Source organism: Schistocerca americana, chromosome 3, assembly GCF_021461395.2.
Source record: "Schistocerca americana isolate TAMUIC-IGC-003095 chromosome 3, iqSchAmer2.1, whole genome shotgun sequence".
NCBI classification, from domain to species: domain Eukaryota; kingdom Metazoa; phylum Arthropoda; class Insecta; order Orthoptera; family Acrididae; genus Schistocerca; species Schistocerca americana.
This window is the reverse complement of record NC_060121.1, coordinates 722,271,447-722,292,319: the sequence shown is the minus strand read 5'-3', so window position 1 is coordinate 722,292,319 and position 20,873 is coordinate 722,271,447. Positions and strand designations below refer to the sequence as shown.

Sequence of the window (20,873 nt, the reverse complement as noted above, 5' to 3'; positions counted from 1 at the left end):
CCTTCTGTGATGAAAAGCTAAGGTGGCCCCCTCTTATTCATTAACAAGAGACTAGCAACATGTGAAAGCTTAATACACGCTGCGTCCTTACCCACACTTATTGGGGTGCAGATCACACTAATCTCTTCCATAATTACCTGTGTTGGTCTCATTTCAAATGGACTATACTAGCCAAGTTTATGGATCGGTAGCTCCTTCAGCTTTGAAACTGTTAGATCCAGTCCATCCTCGTGAAGGATGACTGGCCGCTGGCACCTTGTGGCCTATTCCCAGAGACAGCCTCCTTGCTGAAGTGGGGATATTCCCTTTTCAGTTTCAGAAGTACAAACTCCTGCTCATTAAAGTGAACACTATTAAACACTTTCATAATCATCTGACTTATCAAATTCTTTTAGTGGACAAGGGGACATCAACCACCTGACACTCACCCTAAGGTGGATTACCACTTGTAATGCACCTAGAGACCCTCTGCTGGGACTTCTCACGTAATTGCCTTACAATGTGCTTCCTGTGTTTCGCCACACATTGTCACCCTCAGACATTGGTTAGTACTCAGATTATAAATCAGGACCGATTTATTTCAAGGACCTAAAGTTTCACTCACCCACATGACCTTTCAGTGTCAGTTCCTCTCAGTTGTTCAGGAGTATTAGAGTACTACTGTCATTAAGACTGACATCTCTAAAACATAGATTGGATGGGATATGCTTTTACATCCCCTGCCAGTCAGGAACAACATTTGTTGCTGGGAATGTGTAGTGTTTTTGACAACTGTTGACACTGCTGACAACCTGTGACTTCTCAGCACTTCTCTAAGGACATTGTGGGGCTGCATCCCCATTGAACATGATTGCACGCCTTTGGAGTGCAGTGCAACTGCAGTTTTTGCTCTTGTGTACAGGTTGGAACACTAGAGACCATTCAGAACAATTTGACAAAATTGTAATGTGATCCAAAACACTGAAGGGTACTTACATGGATTGTTTATTAGTGCCTGATGACCGCTGCCTTAACACTCCCTTATTAGATTGGTGCAGATATTCAGTCTTTCAACTCTTGTGATTTACCTAGTGTCCAGCTATGCTGTGGCATGTTCTTCCTCGGCATCAAACTACTTCTTCCATGCAGATCTCTATAAGTGAAGTGTCTATAAAATAAAACACTGCTTCTCTGTGTAAATGAAGGGTAGATTGATTCTAATTTACTGTGTATATTCTCACAAACTTTCACAAAAGATTACATGTTTCATGGGAACCAATTAATATTATTGTCTCAAAGGCCTCCTGTTAACATTCTGTGAGTAGTGTATAACAACAGTCGCTTATGTACATCATATTCATCTTCCATGGTGCCAGGATTTTTCCATGGGACCAGAGCTCCTTCTTGCTTCACGGCGATTACAAATGCTATCTGGCAGATAGACTCTGCACCTGTTGAGTAATAATTTCCCACAGTATGTGGCTGATGTTTACAAAGTAATTACAGCCACACACATCTTTGCTCTGAGCTCTATATTTGACATACATGATACATGACCTTCCATGAATGACATGGATCACCTTACATGTGTTTTTTCAACCCTCCTGTTTTCCACCCTCTTATGGCATGATCATGCAGAAGTGCAAATTGAAATGCATGTGAATAAAACAGCAAAGGTTCCCTCTAAGACACCCTCAGTTTAGCACCACCCTCAGTGTCACACACACACACCTTTGTTGAGTAATGTTAGGAATGTACCTTCAGAAATTTTGATAACGAATCAGCTTGATGGCTGCCCCTTTGACACCCCTTGCATGAGGTTTGCTACCTTCAGGTGCTAGAGTAGCTGTGAAGCTGATTTGGCATGGGTGGCACTGATGGTTTTGTGAAACTGCAAGTTCTTGGAATGATCCTTTGCCATTTTATTCATGTGCATGTTAAAGCTGCAGTCCTGCATGATTGCGTCACAGGAGGGCTGAAAAAGCGTAAGCAGCAAAGGGTTCGTATGCTGCTTCTGATAACTTTCAGATTTTGTTGAATGGTTTTTGACAGTCCCTAATAGTTCCAACCTGTACACAAGAGCAAAAGTTGCAGTTGCACTGCACTTTAAAGTGGTGTGATCATGTTCAATGGAAACGCAGCACCACAGTGCCCTTAGAGAAGGGTTGAAACATCAAAGGCTGTCACCGAGCGAGGTGGCGCAGTGGTTAGCACACTGGACTCGCATTCGGGAGGATGACGGTTCAATCCCGTCCCCAGCCATCCTGATTTAGGTTTTCCGTGATTTCCCTAAATCGTTTCAGGCAAATGCCGGGATGGTTCCTTTGAAGGGGCACGGCCGATTTCCTTCCCAATCCTTCCCTAGCCCGAGCTTGCGCTCCGTCTCTAATGACCTCGTTGTCAACGGGACGTTAAACACTAACCACCACCACCACCACCACCACCACCACCACCACCATCAAAGGCTGTCAGCAGTGTAAAAGGTTGTGAAAAACATCTTTCTGTTTCTCATCACAATGGAAACTGTAATTTTCAACTATGAAATATGTGGGAATCAATGTCTCAGGGAAATGGGTGGTTTCATTGAAGCCATTTTTGCCACCTTGAGACCTTTCTGTGTCAATTCTGAGCAGCAGTGTATCTCAAATATTTCCTCAGCCCTCTATAAGAAAACTGCATTATTTCAACACAGGACGTCACGATTGTGACCCTCGCAGCAGACACATCAGAAGAAGGAGTGAAATATGGATAAGAGGGGCCGTGACAACCTTCTTATCATGTGACACATCCACAGTGGCATTAGGCAGAATTGTGGTGAAATCTGATGTCATTGTAACATCATTAATCTACCTTATAGCTCACATGAACTTCTGAGCTGTGGCCTTTTCTTAGTGTGTTGACAACTTGCTGTTCAAAGTGTTGCTGAGCCTGAGGGTGGTATCACAAGTGGTGTGGTTTTGCACCATTACAGACGAAGGTTGTAGGCACCTTCATACCAAATTTCAAACTTACACATGTCAAAGCACTCATTATGTGATACTTTTGTGGGAAGATGTAATACGTCGCCAGACTCTTCCTGATGCATACATCTTACGGAGCTTCAACAAAAACCTCTCTTTGATGTGCAGCACCTGTCTTGGAGCCCACCCACAAAGCTGCTGATACAGCGATTCCCACAGTGGGACAAAACTTGTGATTTTGTGGTGATGAACAGGAAAGTGGCACTGTGAAGATCGAGGAACAGCTTGTGTGCAGAAAGTAAAATGTCAGATAACTGAGGCTAAAGCTAGGAAGATTTTCAAGGAGAGCATTTTCAGGTTAGCCGAAGTCTACATCCACATCAATGTCCTAGTCCAAAGACACTGTATGATGTATGGTGGAGGGTACCGTGTACCACTACTTGTCATTTCCTTTCCTATTCCACACACAAATGTTGTTGTTGTTGTGGTCTTCAGTCCTGAGACTGGTTTGATGCAGCTCTCCATGCTACTCTATCCTGTGCAAGCTTCTTCATCTCCCAGTACCTACTGCAACCTACATCCTTCTGAATCTGCTTAGTGTATTGATCTCTTGGTCTCCCTCTACGATTTTTACCCTCCACGCTGCCCTTCAATGCTAAATTTGTGATCCCTTGATGCCTCAAAACATGTCCTACCAACCGATCCCTTCTTCTAGTCAAGTTGTGCCACAAACTTCTCTTCTCCCCAATTCTATTCAATACCTCCTCATTAGTTACGTGATCTACCCACCTTATCTTCAGCATTCTTCTGTAGCACCACATTTCGAAAGCTTCTAGTCTCTTCTTGTCCAAACTGGTTATCGTCCATGTTTCACTTCCATACATGGCTACACTCCATACAAATACTTTCAGAAACGACTTCCTGACACTTAAATCTATAATCGGTGTTAACAAATTTCTCTTCTTCAGAAACGATTTCCTTGCCATTGCCAGTCTACCTTTTATATCCTCTCTACTTCGACCATCATCAGTTATTTTACTCCCTAAATAGCAAAACTCCTTTACTACTTTAAGTGTCTCATTTCCTAATCTAATACCCTCAGCATCACCCGATTTAATTTGACTACATTCCATTATCCTCGTTTTGCTTTTGTTGATGTTCATCTTATATCCTCCTTTGAAGACACTGTCCATTCCGTTCAACTGCTCTTCCAAGTCCTTTGCTGTCTCTGACAGAATTACAATGTCATCGGCGAACCTCAAAGTTTTTACTTCTTCTCCATGAATTTTAATACCTACTCCGAATTTTTCTTTTGTTTCCTTTACTGCTTGCTCAATATACAGATTGAATAACATCGGGGAGAGGCTACAACCCTGTCTCACTCCTTTACCAACCACTGCTTCCCTTTCATGCCCCTCGACTCTTATAACTGCCATCTGGTTTCTGTACAAATTGTAAATAGCCTTTCGCTCCCTGTATTTTACCCCTGCCACCTTCAGAATTTGGAAGAGAGTATTCCAGTTAACGTTGTCAAAAGCTTTCTCTAAGTCTACAAATGCTAGAAACGTAAGTTTGCCTTTTCTTAATCTTTCTTCTAAGATAAGTCGTAAGGTTAGTATTGCCTCACGTGTTCCAACATTTCTACGGAATCCAAACTGATCTTCCCCGAGGTCCGCTTCTACCAGTTTTTCCATTCGTCTGTAAAGAATTCGCGTTAGTATTTTACAGCTGTGACTTATTAAATTGATAGTTCGGTAATTTTCACATCTGTCAACACCTACTTTCTTTGGGATTGGAATTATTATATTCTTCTTGAAGTCTGTGGGTATTTCGCCTGTCTCATACATCTTGCTCGCCAGATGGTAGAGTTTTGTCATGACTGGCTCTCCCAAGGCCATCAGTAGTTGTAATGGAATGTTGTCTACTCCCGGGGCCTTGTTTCGACTCAGGTCTTTCAGTGCTCAGTCAAACTCTTCACACAGTATCTTATCTCCCATTTCATCTTCATCTACATCCTCTTCCATTTCCATAATATTGTCCTCAAGTACATCGCCCTTGTATAAACCCTCTATATACTCCTTCCACCTTTCTGCCTTCCCTTCTTTGCTTAGAACTGGGTTGCCATCTGAGCTCTTGATATTCATACAAGTGGTTCTCTTCTCTCCAAAGGTCTCTTTAATTTTCCTGTAGGCAGTATCTATCTTACCCCTAGTGAGACAAGCCTCTACATCCTTACATTTGTCCTCTAGCCATCCCTGCTTAGCCATTTTGCACTTCCTGTCGATCTCATTTTTGAGACGTTTGTATTCCTTTTTGCCTGCTTCATTTACTGCATTTTTATATTTTCTCCTTTCATCAATTAAATTCAATATATCTTCTGTTACCCAAGGATTTCTATTAGCCCTCGTCTTTTTACCTACTTGATCCTCTGCTGCCTTCACTACTTCATCCCTCAGAGCTACCCATTCTTCTTCTACTGTATTTCTTTCCCCCATTCCTGTCAATTGTTCCCTTATGCTCTCCCTGAAACTCTCTACAACCTCTGGTTCTTTCAGTTTATCCAGGTCCCATCTCCTTAAATTCCCACCTTTTTGCAGTTTCTTCAGTTTCAATCTGCAGTTCATAACCAATAGATTGTGGTCAGAATCCACATCTGCCCCTGGAAATGTCTTACAATTTAAAACCTGGTTCCTAAATCTCTGTCTTACCATTATGTAATCTGGCTGATACCTTTTAATATCTCCAGGATTCTTCCAGGTATACAACCTTCTTTCATGATTCTTGAACCAAGTGTTAGCTATGATTAAGTTATGCTCTGTGCAAAATTCTACAAGGCGGCTTCCTCTTTCATTTCTTCCCCCCAATCCATATTCACCTACTATGTTTCCTTCTCTCCCTTTTCCTACTGACGAATTCCAGTCACCCATGACTATTAAATTTTCGTCTCCCTTCACTACCTGAATAATTTCTTTTATCACACAAATGTAGTGAGGGAAAAACAAATGTTTGTGTGCTTCCATATGAGTCCTAATTTCTCTTATCTTGTCTTCACAGTCCTTAATCAAAATGTATTTTGGTGGCACTAGATTTGTTCTGCAGTCAGCTGCAAATGCCTATTCTCTAAACTTTCTTAACATTTTTATTTTTGTTTTTATTTTATTTATTTATTTTATTTAATTATTTATTTTTTTGTGACAAGAATGCTGTCTGCCCTCCAGGGATTCCCATTTTTGTTCATAAAATATCTCCATAACACTAACGTGGTAAGTGAACCTACTAGTAACAAATCTAGCAGCATTTCTCAATTGCTTCACTATCTTCCTTTAATCTGATCTTGTTGGTATTCCAAACACTTCAGCAGTAGTCAAGAATGGCTGACACAAATGTTGTATGTGTGGTCTCCTCTGTAGATAAGGTACACTTTTCTAAAACTCTCCCAATAAGCCAAAGCTGACCATTCACCTTCCCTATTACCATCCTTATGTGTTTATTCCATATCATATCCCTTTGCGACATTACACTTAGATATCTAATCAATGTGACTTGCACATAGTTGCTGTGTCAAGAGTTCTTGTGATGTATAAGCAATTCCACTCTCTCACCAAAGGCACATGAGATCTAGTACACCATTCTGTACATCTTAGAAACATCCATTGCTGTGTTCATCAGAAATTTCACTGATGACCATTAGCCTGAGTCATTGAAATAAGCAGTCTTAATACGGTATCTAAAAGCAGGAAAAAGAACTATCCGTAACTGATGCATCATCTTATCTTGTGCGTTGTTTAAATTTCATGCACTAGTTTCTTACTATCATTAATTATGTGGCTTATGAACTGTTCATTGACCATTGCCTTGTTGGTGTTCTGGGGTCCCTGAATTCTTCTTGAATAAGTACATTTTAACAATGCGACTAGATTTCTAATTGAAAAGTGTGTCAGGTTGTAATAAGTCACTGATGAAGAGCAGATACATTACATAGACCTTTCAGTCTTTTCAGAAGTTTACTATCTCTTGCTTACAAGTTTATATGAAAATGGGAAAGTAATTCATTGATTGACATTCCACAACCTTCACAGCCCTTCACCTTAGGCTACAGAAGAATCATATTCCTTGCACCACATTTTTTATCAAATGACGGTATATTTCATATCTGCTTCCTGTAAAACTTCATGTAACTTTTTCCTGAAATTTTCAGATTTCCATTGCTACAAGGTTTTTGAGTAATCAGAAGATACAACAGAGCCCTTTAACATACAGGCAGAAATTCCTAAAATCTAAAGGACTGACAGATGAAGAAATCAGCATTGCCTTTGAGCGTAGCTTCACTCCATTGGTGAGTAAATAAAGTGGGAACCCACTAAGCATTGATGCCCCCATGATTGTAATGCATTCTGAGTAAAGGTGTTGAAATTGGTAAGAAACAGATTTGTTGCAGATGCAGAAGCAAGTAGCATTTGAACACTTAATACTTCATTAATACATTATTGACCTCGTAAAAAGATATAACTTTCTTAATTGAGCTTTCAGTGTATTTTGCTCACATGTAGCAATAAATCAAAGATAATGGTTAATGATATAGTATCTAAATTTGTGTGTTCTTTATTCTGGAAAAAAGCTTAGAAAAGAGAAAATGATGGAAAGGAGTGACGAGTTACTCAAAGCTTTGTTAACAACCTTGTGATGAAAGAAACACTGCCTGCAAGCACTGAATTTATAACTGCAGTTCACTTTTGTAGCTTGCCTCTCTTGTAATGCAAAATTAGTAATGGCTTCATTCTTCAATTCAGAAACTTATTATGGTAATAAAGTTCAGATTAGCATTTCTCCTCTTTACTTAATATAAGGGAAAGGCAACCATTTACCTGCAGAGAGGCTAATGCATTGTGCATGATGCGCCTAACAGAAATATTTTAACAACAGCTTTCGAGATCCTACCCTTTTTCCAGTGAGAGTACACACATTCACACATACAACCACACAATCACTCAGATGCGATGTACTTTTGGGTGTCTGTGTGTTTTTAACTGTTTCCTGTTACGTGCTTAATGAACAGCCCTCTACATCTACAGGTGAGTGGTTGTCTTTCTGTTATTTTATGTATTTTTCCATCCAGGAATTTCCATTATTGTTAGGAATGCAGGCTTTGTCTAAATTGTTATTTAGACAAAGCCTGCATCCTGGAACCTCTAATTTCTTTGTCATTTTGCTGATGGTACACTAACCTCTAATTTTACAAATTGCTTCCTGATGAATTGCAGTTCACCATATGAGACTTTATTGTAGTAAAATAGTAAAACAATCCACAAGCTGAAAGGGGGGGGGGGGGGAGATGCTTACCAGAGGCTGAGCTTTGGTCTGTAAACTGAAGAGTGAGCTGTTGAGTCCCCACTCTGTAATGTTGCAGGGAACACCTACAAGTTCACAAACTTATAATATGTCATATGAATCATTGGTTACATAGTGTGCAATATGTGTTCACTTCCCATTAAATATGTTCACGCTAAACAGAATACAGAAATTAGAAAATGATGTAACTAATGCAATAAATGCACATGCACAGAATCTACACAGCCACTGCTAGGTGGGAAATTGATACATAGTTATAATGAGCAGCAGTTGTAGTGTTTTTCCAGGAAGGGCCACTTCTCCCTACCACAAGCTGTACTTGTTCTTCAATTTACAGACAAGACTAGAGCTGTGTAGAGTAAACTGTAATGCATGTTTTTATTACATTAGTAATTCCCGGGGGAAAAAAAATACTTTCTATACTTCAGTTTCAATTTCTGTAAGAGTATGCAGGGTTTCTCTCCTAAGTGTCATCAGGTGCATTTTCTTTGGTGTTTTGGTAGATATTTTTTTGCAATGGGGAGGAAACCATTGCTTTCCTTCAACATTGAGCATCACATGAAAGATGAGATGAGTGATATCTCCCGAACAGGCCATGAAGGCCCAATGGTACCGACTGGCTGCCGTGTCATCCTCAGCCCACAGGCATCACTGGATGCGGATATGGAGGGGCATGTGGTCAGCACACCGCTCTCCCAGCTGTATCTCAGTTTCCGAGACCAGGGCCTCTACTTCTCAATCAAGTAGCTCCTCAGTATGCCTCACAAGGGCTGAGTGCACCCCGCTTGCCAACAGCGCTAGGCAGACCGGATGGTCACCCATCCAAGTGCTATCCCAGCCCAACAGCGCTTAACTTTGGTGGTCTGACGGGAACCGATGTTACCACTGTGGCAAGGCCGTTGGCATTACAAAAATAACATTACAAATATCTGCTGAAATACAAGAGAAAATGCACCTGATGACTGTTCGGAGATATACCCTGTATATAATTTTATTCCTATTTTATCACCGAGCGAGGTGGCGCAGTGGTTAGCACACTGGACTCGCATTCGGGAGGACGACGGTTCAATCCCACGTCCGGCCATCCTGATTTAGGTTTTCCGTGATTTCCCTAAATCGCTCCAGGCAAATGCTGGGATGGTTCCTCTGAAAGGGCACGGCCGACTTCCTTCCCTGTCCTTCCCTAATTCGATGAGACCGATGACCTCGCTGTTTGGTCTCTTCCCCCAAAAAACCAACCAACCAACCATCCTATTTTATCACTTTCTTTTCATACCTAACATTGTCCCTTCTACTGCATAGTCTTCCAGTATTTAAAAGTGAAAACTGCTATAATCTGTTAAAATGCAATGAAGTCTTGTTGCCTGCTATTACTTCTCTTACAGCCAGACACTCAGACATCAATAGCAATACCTCCACAACAGATAATTCTTCCTCGGCCAACATTCTGGAGCAGATTTAGAGATATTGGCAACAGTATAGCACTAATAGCAGGTGCTCTCTATGCTTTATATCTGTTCTATAAGGTAAGTGTTCCTTATGATGACTGATGCAAAATTTTTGGAAGCTGTGTTTCTTGATGGTAAATTATTTGGAATATGTTTATGCTTCCTTTTCTAAAATAAATTAGATTTGACATTCAACGTTTTACTGTTTTGCAGGTTCATTAAAATTTTTCTCTGGCTACTGTACCACTATGATTATTTATGAGATCAAATAAATAAAATACGAGGGTCACTCCAAAAGAAATGCACACTATTTTTGTAAAAATACAGTTTTCATTCTGCATGTGTAAAAGTTCTACAGTGTGTTGATACATCCTTCCCGCTTGTTTTCAAACTTAGTTCAACCTGTTCCCGTGAGTGACGCTGCCACAGCATGTCTTCGAGATGGCTGCTGCACTTGACGTTCATCAGAAGCAACGTGCTGTCATAGAATTCCTGTGCTGTGAAAACGAGACAGTGGGAAACATCCGCAAGAGGTTGAAAAAGGTGTATGGAGATGCTGCTGTTGATAGCGGTACCGTTAGTCGGTGGGCAAGCAGATTACGTGATGAAAGCGGGCACGGCAATATTGAGGATAGTCCTCGCAGCGGCAGGCCTCATACTGCACACACTCCAGACAATGTGCAGAGAGTTAATGAATTGGTGACTGCTGACAGACGCATCACAGTGAACGAATTGTCACACTACACTGGGATAGGGGGAGGAAGTGTTTGCAGAATACTGAAAGTGTTGAGTGTTTGCAGAATACTGAAAGTGTTGGCGTTAAAAAAGGTTTGTGCCAGATGGGTTCCCAGGATGTTGACAGTGGCTCACAAAGAAACAAGAAAAATGGTATGCAGCGAACTTTAGGAACAGTACAAGAATGGTGGAGATGAATTTCTTGGAAGAATTGTGACAGGTGATGAAACATGGCTCCATCATTTTTCACCAGAGATGAAGAGGCAATCAATGTAGTGGCATCATGCAAATTCATCCAAAAAAAAAAAAAAAAAAATTCAAAACCACACCTTCTGCTGGAAAAGTTAGGGCTATGGTGTTTTTCGATTCCGAAGGACTCTTGCTTGTGGACATCATGCCAAGTGGAACCATCATAAATTGTGATGTATATGTGATGACACTGAAGAAACTTCAAGCTTGACTGAGTCGTGTTCGACCACAACGGCAAAAGCAGGATGTTCTGCTGTTGCACGACAATGCACGGCCACATATCAGTCAAAAAGCCATGGAAGCGGTCACACAACTCAGACGGACAACACTGAAACACCCACCTTACAGCCCTGACCTGGCTCCATGTGACTATCTTCTCTTTGGGAAACTGAAAGACACTCTTTGTGGAACAAGGTTTGAAGATGGACTCCCTTGTGCACGCTGCCAAACAGTGGCTCCAACAGGTTGGTCCAGAATTTTACTATGTGGGTATACAGGCGCTGGTTCCAAGATGGTGTAAGGCAGTTGAGAGGGATGGAAATTATAGAGAAATGAAAATATTGTTCCTAAAGGATGTATCTACACAGTGTAAAACTTTCAAACATTTAGAATAAAAGATGGATTAAAAAAAAAATTGTGCATTTCCTTTGGAGTGACCCTCGTATAACAAAGCACTGTGAAGGTGATGAAATGTCTAGTCGTATCATTAAATATAATAGATGGAAACATTCCACATGGGAGAAATATATCTAAAAACAAAGATGATGAGATTTACCAAACAAAAGCGCTGGCAGGTCGATAGACACACAAACAAACACAAACATACACACAAAATTCAAGCTTTCGCAACAAACGGTTGCTTCATCAGGAAAGAGGGAAGGAGAGGGAAAGACAAAAGGATGTGGGTTTTAAGGGAGAGGGTAAGGAGTCATTCCAATCCCGGGAGCGGAAAGACTTACCTTAGGGGGAAAAAAGGACGGGTATACACTCGCGCGCACACACACACACACACACACACACACACACACACACACACACACGACGGTTCAATCCCGCGTCTGGCCATCCTGATTTAGGTTTTCCGTGATTTCCCTAAATCTTTCCAGGCAAATGCCGGGATGGTTCCTCTGAAAGGGCACGGCCGACTTCCTTCCCCATCCTTCCCTAATCCGATGAGACCGATGACCACGCTGTCTGGTCTCCTTCCCCAAAACAACCAACCAACCAACAAACGTCTCAAAAATGAGATCGACAGGAAGTGGAAAATGGCTAAGCAGGGATGGCTAGAGGATGTAGAGGATTATCTCACTAGGGGTGAGATACATACTGCCTACAGGAAAATTAAAGGGATCTTTGGAAAAAAGAGAACCACTTGTATGAATATTAATACCTCAGACGGAAACCCAGTTCTAAGCAAAGAAGGGAAAGCAGAAAGGTGGAAGGAGTATATAGAGGGTCTATACAAGGGCAGTGTACTTGAGGACAATATTATGGAAATGGAAGATGATGTAGATGAAGATGAAATGGGAGATATAATACTGCGTGAAGAGTTTGACAAGCACTGAAAGACCTGAGTCGAAACAAGGCCCCCGGAGTAGACAACATTCCATCAGAACTACTGACAGACTTGGGAGAGCCAGTCCTGACAAAACTCTACCATCTGGTGAGCAAGATGTATGAGACAGGCGAAATACCCACAGACTTCAAGAAGAATATAATAATTCCAATCCCAAAGAAAGCAGGTGTTGACAGATGTGAAAAATTACCGAACTATCAATTTAATAAGTCACAGCTGTAAAATACTAACGCGAATTCTTTACAGACGAATGGAAAAACTGGTAGAAGCGGACCTCGGGGAAGATCAGTTTGGATTCCGTAGAAATGTTGAAACACGTGAGGCAATACTAACCTTACGACTTATCTTAGAAGAAAGATTAAGAAAAGGCAAACTTACGTTTCTAGCATTTGTAGACTTAGAGAAAGCTTTTGACAACGTTAACTGGAATACTCTCTTCCAAATTCTGAAGGTGGCAGGGGTAAAATACAGGGAGCGAAAGGCTATTTACAATTTGTACAGAAACCAGATGGCAGTTATAAGAGTCGAGGGGCATGAAAGGGAAGCAGTGGTTGGGAAAGGAGTGAGACAGGGTTGTAGCCTATCCCTGATGTTATTCAATCTGTGTATTGAGCAAGCAATACAGGAAACAAAAGAAAAGTTCGGAGTAGGTATTAAAATCCATGGAGAAGAAATAAAAACTTTGAGGTGCGCCGATGACATTGTAATTCTGTCAGAGACAGCAAAGGACTTGGAAGAGCAGCTGAACAGAATGGACAGTGTCTTGAAAGGAGGGTATAAGATGAACATCAACAAAAGCAAAACGAGGATAATGGAATGTAGTCGAATTAAATCGGGTGATGCTGAGGGAATTAGATTAGGAAATGAGACACTTAAAGTAGTAAAGGAGTTTTGCTATTTGGGGAGCAAAATAACTGATGATGGTCGAAGTAGAGAGGATATAAAATGTAGAATGGCAATGGCAAGGAAAGCGTTTCAGAAGGAAAAATTTGTTAACATCGAGTATAAATTTAAGTGTCAGGAAGTCATTTCTGAAAGTATTTGTATGGAGTGTCGTTATGTATGGAAGTGAAACACAGATGATAAATACTTTAGACAAGAAGAGAATAGAAGCTTTTGAAATGTGGTGCTACAGAAGAAATGCTGAAGATTAGATGGGTAGATCACATAATTAATGAGGAGGTATTGAATAGAATTGGGGAGAAAACGAGCTTGTGGCACAACTTGACTAGAAGAAGGGATTGGTTGGTAGGACATGTTCTGAGACATCGGGGGATCACCAATTTAGTATTGGAGGGCAGTGCGGAGGGTAAAAATCGTAGATGGAGACCAAGAGATGAATACACTAAGCAGATTCAGAAGGATGTAGGCTGCAGTATGTACTGGGAGATGAAGAATCTTGCACAGGATGGAGTAGCATGGAGAGCTGCATCAAATCAGTCTCAGGACTGGGACTGAAGACCACAACAACATAATACTCTGTTAGTGGAACTTGACACTAGTTACCATTCCTTCACCTTTACAGTATTCTCTTATTGATTCATATGTGATAGATCCACTCCCAGTGGAAATATCATGTGAAAATATATCAGAAGTACCATTGAATAGTTTTATTGTAAGCAGGGTATATGTCACATAAATAATGCCAAAAGGTTAGGTGTCTATTAATTGTTGGGAGTTCAAATGTATGCCGAGTGATGGTCCCCTTAGGGAAATGGCAGCAAGGGACAGGAAAGGACACCAGGCGCACTCAGTGTGTATGTCTGTGGACCTCGCTCAATATGTTGAAGAGGCTATTTCAGCAGCCATTGGGGAACAGGGTGCAGCCAACTACAGATTGTGGCACACATTTGAACAAGTGATGCATGTCGTCTGGGCATTTTTGGGTCATTTCAGCGACTCTCAAAACTGGTTGAGAAGATCAGACCTGTGCGTGGAGCCTCAATGAAGCTCACAATTTGCAACATTGTCACCAAAACTGATTGTGGCCGTTTGGTTCTAAGTTGAATGGAAGGACTGAACCAGGGACTTCAAAAGTTCTGTGACAAGCTAGGCTGCAACTTCTTGGAGTTAGGCCATAGGATTTAGAATTGTAGGGTCCCCCTAAATAGGTTAGGTGTGCACTGCACATCAGATGCTGGTAGTCAGCTAACTGTGTGTGGTGTGCACACCAGAGTTTTTTTGATTAGGCGACTCTCCATCCAGTCCAGATAATGATAGCTGTAGAAAATCCAGACGTGTCAATGTAAGATCTAAAGAAATGCCTCCCACAGGCGAGTGTGTTAAAACCTTAATGGTAAACTGCCAAAGCATTCGCATCAAAGTGCCAGAGTTTGAAGCACTCATGAAAAGCAGTGAAGCTCATGTAATACTAGGTAAAGAGAGCTAGTTGAAAGCTGAAATTGATAGCAGTCAGATTTTTGGGGAAAATTTAAAGGTATATCAAAAGGATAGGCAAATGGGAAACGGAGGTGGTGTATTTGTCGCAGCAGACAAAAAACTCGAATCCACCGAGATAGGAATTGAAGCTACATCTAAGATTGCTTGGGCAAGACTCAATATCAGGGATGGATCCTTCTATCACCCACAGACTCATCTCCTGATGTAACAAAAAACTTCAGAGAAAATCTCAGTTCACTTCTGTGTAAGTCCCCCAGTCATACTGTAATTGTGTGTGGAGACTTCAATCACCCAACAGTTAATTGGGATAATTACAGTTTTGTTAGTGGTGGATGTGATAAAACACCCTGTGAAACTTTACGAAATGCCTTCTCTGAAAACTACTTAGAACTACTCATGATGGAAATATATTTGGTCTAATGGCAACAAATAGACCTGACCTCGCTGAGGGTTTACACATTGAAAATGGTATCAGTGACCATAGTGTGCTTGTGGCAGCAATGATTAACGAAGTCAGTTATGTCATATGTCAATGAGGAACCTGAAATCTTCAGCACAAGTCAGGAGCTTGTAGAGGAACTGTGGCGCAAGTTCAGAAGAATAGTTGACCACACAGGATAGATATGTACGCAGTAGAACAGTCCACGATGGGAGGGAACCTCTATGATATACAGTCAATGGAAATAAACTTCTAAAGAAACAGAAATTACTGCATAATAGGTCTAAAACAAAGAGGAGGGCTACAGATAGAGAAATGCTGAATGAAATGCGTTTGACTGTCAAGAGAGCAATGTGTGATGCCTTCAATGACTTCTGTAGCAGAATATTACCAAATGATCTTTTACAGAACCCAAAGAAATTCTGGTTGAATGTAAAGGCTGTTAGTAGCATCAGAGTTAGTGTCCAGTCCTTAGTGAATGTTGACAGGAATTAAAATCGAGGATATCAAAGCAAAATCTGAGATGCTTGAAATGGTTTTCAGATGTTACTTTACAAAGGAATACCCAGGAAAATTGCCCCAATTTAATCCTCCTATCACTGAAAATGTGTGTGAAATATGTATTAGTGTCTGTGGTGTTGAGAAACAGCTGAAATCATTAAAATTGAATGAAGCTCCTTGCCTTAGTGGGATCACTGTCAGATTCTATGCAGAATTTGAGGCTGAGTTAGCTGCTCTTATAACCATAATCTATCATAAATACCTCAAACAAAAACTATGCCTAGTTCTTGGAAAAAGATGCAGGTCACACCCATCTACAAGAAGTGTAGTGAAAGTGATCCATGAAACAACTGTCCAATTTCCTTGACAGCAATTTATTGTAGAATCTTAGAACATATTCTGAGCTCAAACATAATGAGTATCTGGGACAGAATGAGCTCGTCAATGCCAACCAGCATGGTTTTTGATAATATCGATCATGTGAAACCCAACTCGCACTTTTCTCACAAGGCATACTAAAAGCTTTGGATCAGGACAACCGTGTAGACGCAGTGTTTTTTTTTTTAATTTCTGAAAAGCATTTGACTCAGTACTGGACCTATGCTTATTGTCAAAAGTACAATCATATAGGGTAGCAAGTGAAATTTGTGACTGGATTGAGAACTTTTTGGTAGGTAGGACACAACATGTAATCTTAGATGGAGAGTCATTGTCAGCTGTAGAAGTAGCTCCAGGTGTGCTGCAGGAAAGTGCATTGGGTCCCTTGCTGTTTGTATCGTATATTAATGACCTAGCATACAATATTACAGTAAAATCAGGCTTTTTGCAGATGATGCAGTTACCTATAATGAAGAACTATCTGAGAAGCTGCATAAATATTCAGTCAGATCTTGATAATATTTCAACCTGGTACAGAGATTGACAACTTGCTCTAAATGTTCAGAAATGTGAAATTTTGCACTTCACTAAATGAAAAAATGTAATATCCTATGACTGCAATATCAAATGTTCACTGTAGGAATTGGCCAAATCAAATATCTGGGTGTAGGATTTTGTAGGGAAATGAATTGGAATGATTACATAGTTTCAGTCATGGGTAAAGCAGGTGGTAGACTTTGATTTGTTGGTAGAATACTGGGGAAATGCAATCAGTGTACAAAAGATATTTCTTACAAACCACTCGAGCAACTGTTCTAGAGTATTGCTCGCAGACGAAAGGTCGCATGTCGGTGTAATCCACGGGAGAGTATCATAGAGATTCTGAAGGAACTGAAATGGCAGACTCTTGAAGACAGATGTAAACTATACCAAGAAAGTCTATTAACAAAGTTTCAAGAACAAGCTTTAAATGATTTCTCTAGGGATACACTACAACCCCATACGTATCACTCACACAGGGATTGTGAGAAAAAGATTAGAATAATTACTGCACATGCAGACTCCATCAGTCGTTCTTCCGGTGTTCCATGAGTGAAGGGAACAGGCAGAAAACCTAATAACATGTGCAATGAGACATACCCTATGCATGGTGGTTTACAGAGTATAGATAAAGAACAAATATCAGTAGTTATAGAGGAAGATTAGTGGTTTTGTTGTAAGGTTGGAGCAGGGTTGTATGATAGTGGTTCTATTTGCCCCCGCTTTAGGTCTGACATTAATATACAAAGCAGATGTGATAAACACAGTTGGTAACTTCCAAAGAAACGAACTTAGGTCTTCTTTGTGTGAGCAAACAACAAAAATGGTTTCAGAGTCCTGCAAAGTTACAGTTCAGAAGTTTGACCAAATTTGCAGTCTTAAATACAACATAAAGTTTTCCAATTACTTGAACAAGTTAAGTTCTAAAATAGGAACCAAAGGTTAAAGTCCAGAATTTTAAGAGTTTTTGGCAGACTTTCCATTGCAAATGGAGTCCTGACAAGAGAACCAGAGAAGTTCTCTAATATTGTGTGTATACTACCAGCATTAAGTCACACTCGCTCAAAGTGGAAGAGAAGTAGTGAAGCACAGTAATAGCAAGGCCTCCCGGTGTGGCGCTGTTACATTGACTAAGTCTGGCCCCTAAGTGATGTGCAGAGTGGAGAGAAATCCTCATTATAGTGAGTGATGTCCTGGCGAAGTCCTTTTACGGTCTCGCTGTGCTGGAACTGACTTCTAAAGTCTAAGTGCAAACGTAAATAATTGCCTCGTGGAATGATGCTCCATGTGTGACTGGCTCCAGTTGATTTCCGTTAAAGTACAAAATAGTTTGGCCTACACATGCTGATCATAGCTGTGCACATGTCTGTGTCCTAACTCAGCTGCTAGTGCCACCCTTTGTTGGTCTGGCTGGATGGCTTGCCAGGTTGAGTTGCTGCGGCCTCTGGTCTGTCAGCATGCAGGCTGTGATACAGCAGCTGTGATATTTGTTCTGTGGGTAGATGTTGGTGCCTGCTGTTCATGTCGCCACAGCAGTATGCTTTGACATACTCTATGAATACTAGAGCATGGGTTGATATTAATTGAAAAGTGACTGCCATTTCTGATTCTTGTATGAAAACTTCTCATATCAAATCAGTGTTGCTCCCCATGGATATTTCGCCAACTAATGTTCAAAAGTCTTGTAATTGAATTTCAACATTCACAAAATATAACTTTATTCTCTAATTTCTGTAAGGTATTTAAAAAGTTGGACAATGTGCGTTCAGATTGTACGTTTTAATGGATAGTGCCTCTCTGAACCAGTGATTATATAGTGCTATGCTGTTTGAAACCTTCCAATACATGATCTATTGTCGGCAGCTATATGAAAAGCCTAACAGTGAATGTTAAATAATCTTTTATGGTGTGTTGTGTTATTAAATACCAGTACACAAATTACTAGTCTTTAAAACTCCAAATCTGTATGTAATCCTTAATACATTTTTACCTTTCACAGAGATTCTTACATTCATTTTTCTTTGGGAAGAAAAAGAAGAAATCTCTTGAAGATTCTATTGTGGACTTAGAGAAATCATTGACAGGGAAAGTAAAGAGTGTGCAGGATGATGTGAAGAAAACTAGTATTGAAGTTGGACATTTAAGCAACCTAGTACAAAATGCAGATACAACAAGTAGGCACATCCAAGATCTCAAGGCAGAGTTCTCCTCACTCAAGAGTGTGCTTCTTAGTGGGTAATGTATCGCATAACATACTATTCTCTTATAACAAATTTGTTATGTTGCTAAAGGATTTACTAGAATATTACTAATCTGCACCAGGTAAAGTAATGAAATCTGCTTATGTGTTTCATATGATCTGAAACTTTGTTCTTGGATATTTAATCATTGATAATATCATTGGTTCTTATAGTGGTGCTGGTATTCTGATACTGCAGAGTAAAATGTACAATATCTATTACCCTACCTACCTTTCTGTGGTGCTCTCTGGTGCTGCTGCTGCTGCTGCTGCGTGCATTTGTGTGGTAGCAAATGCTGACCAGTCAGAGATAATTGTATTGTTAGCACATACAATATTCTATCAAAATATAATAAAAATGATGCATATCTAGTGTAAATACAAGACACTGAAAGAAAAAAAAAGTAATATCATCAGATGACATGGAAATCGCTGAAATTAAAGACTAGATGGATACAAGGTAATATGGTACTGTTTTGGAAGTGATAAAATGTGTCAGACTGGCTATATCCTCAGAAATTGGAGGTAATTCTCAGGGCCTTCATATTAATGAATACTGTACTGAATAGCTCTTTGAACGCTAGACCACAGTAGTGTATCTGGAGACACTCAGTCCAGTAGTACAGGCACTGTGCACCCTGCCACAAGGAACTATCTTCAGTTTCATCATGTAGTTCGAATATTAATGAGTTTGTTATATTATATTAGTCATATTCCATACATCCGTGGGTGCTAAAGACCTCAACGATGTGTACCCAAAGAATTCTAGCATCATCATCTACCTCATCCATGGATCTCTGATATATGTAAAGAAGTTACATATGTACATTTAATGCAGTGTATGTGCAAAACCCCCCATGAACCATGGACCTTGCCGTTGGTGGGGAGGCTTGCGTGCCTCAGCGATACAGATGGCCGTTCCGTAGGTGCAACCACAACGGAGGGGTATCTGTTGAGAGGCCAGACAAACATGTGGTTCCTGAAGAGGGGCAGCAGCCTTTTCAGTAGTTGCAGGGGCAACAATCTGGATGATAGACTGATCTGGCCTTGTAACATTAACCAAAACGGCTTTGCTGTGCTGGTACTGCGAACGGCTGAAAGCAAGGGGAAACTACAGCCGTAATTTTTCCCGAGGACATGCAGCTTTACTGTATGATTAAATGATGATGGCGTCCTCTTGGGTAAAATATTCCGGAGGTAAAATAGTCCCCCATTCGGATCTCCGGGCGGGGACTACTCAAGAGGACGTCGTTATCAGGAGAAAGAAAACTGGCATTCTACGGATCGGAGCGTGGAATGTCAGATCCCTTAATCGGGCAGGTAGGTTAGAAAATTTGAAAAGGGAAATGGATGGGTTAAAGTTAGATATAGTGGGAATTAGTGAAGTTCGGTGGCAGGAGGAACAAGACTTTTGGTCAGGTGATTACAGGGTTATAAATACAAAATCAATTAGCGGTAATGCAGGAGTAGGTTTAATAATGAATAAAAAAATAGGAGTGCGGGTTAGCTACTACAAACAGCATAGTCAACGCATTATTGTGGCCAAGATAGACACAAAGCCCATGCCTATTACAGTAGTACAAGTTTATATGCCAACTAGCTCTGCAGATGATGAAGAAATTGATGAAATGTATCACGAGATAAAAGAAATTATTCAGGTAGTGAAGGGAGACGAAAATTTAATAGTCGTGGGTGACTGGAATTCGTCAGTAGGAAAAGGGAGAGAAGGAAACATAGTAGGTGAATATGGATTGGGGGGAAGAAATGAAAGAGGAAGCCGCCTTGTAGAATTTTGCACAGAGCGTAACTTAATCATAGCTAACACTTGGTTCAAGAATCATGAAAGAAGGTTGTATACCTGGAAGAATCCTGGAGATACTAAAAGGTATCAGATAGATTATATAATGGTAAGACAGAGATTTAGGAACCAGGTTTTAAACTGTAAGACATTTCCAGGGGCAGATGTGGATTCTGACCGCAATCTATTGGTTATGAACTGCAGATTGAAACTGAAGAAACTGCAAAAAGGTGGGAATTTAAGGAGATGGGACCTGGATACACTGAAAGAACCAGAGGTTGT

At 40.6% G+C, this 20,873-nt stretch overlaps 1 protein-coding gene and 1 pseudogene across 1 annotated transcript in view; one reads left to right on the top strand and one right to left on the bottom strand.

Annotated features, from left to right (window-relative positions):
- The window catches only part of LOC124607504 (peroxisomal membrane protein PEX14), a 56,383-nt gene that overhangs the window by 23,238 nt on the left and 12,272 nt on the right, over positions 1-20,873 (top strand). Inside the window, exons 2-4 of the mRNA XM_047139890.1 lie at positions 7,138-7,275; positions 9,674-9,814; positions 18,554-18,789. Of these exons, the coding sequence (XP_046995846.1) occupies positions 7,138-7,275; positions 9,674-9,814; positions 18,554-18,789 (515 nt within the window). The remainder of the gene's footprint in view (positions 1-7,137; positions 7,276-9,673; positions 9,815-18,553; positions 18,790-20,873) is intronic.
- Positions 9,075-9,192, bottom strand: LOC124607880 (annotated as a pseudogene).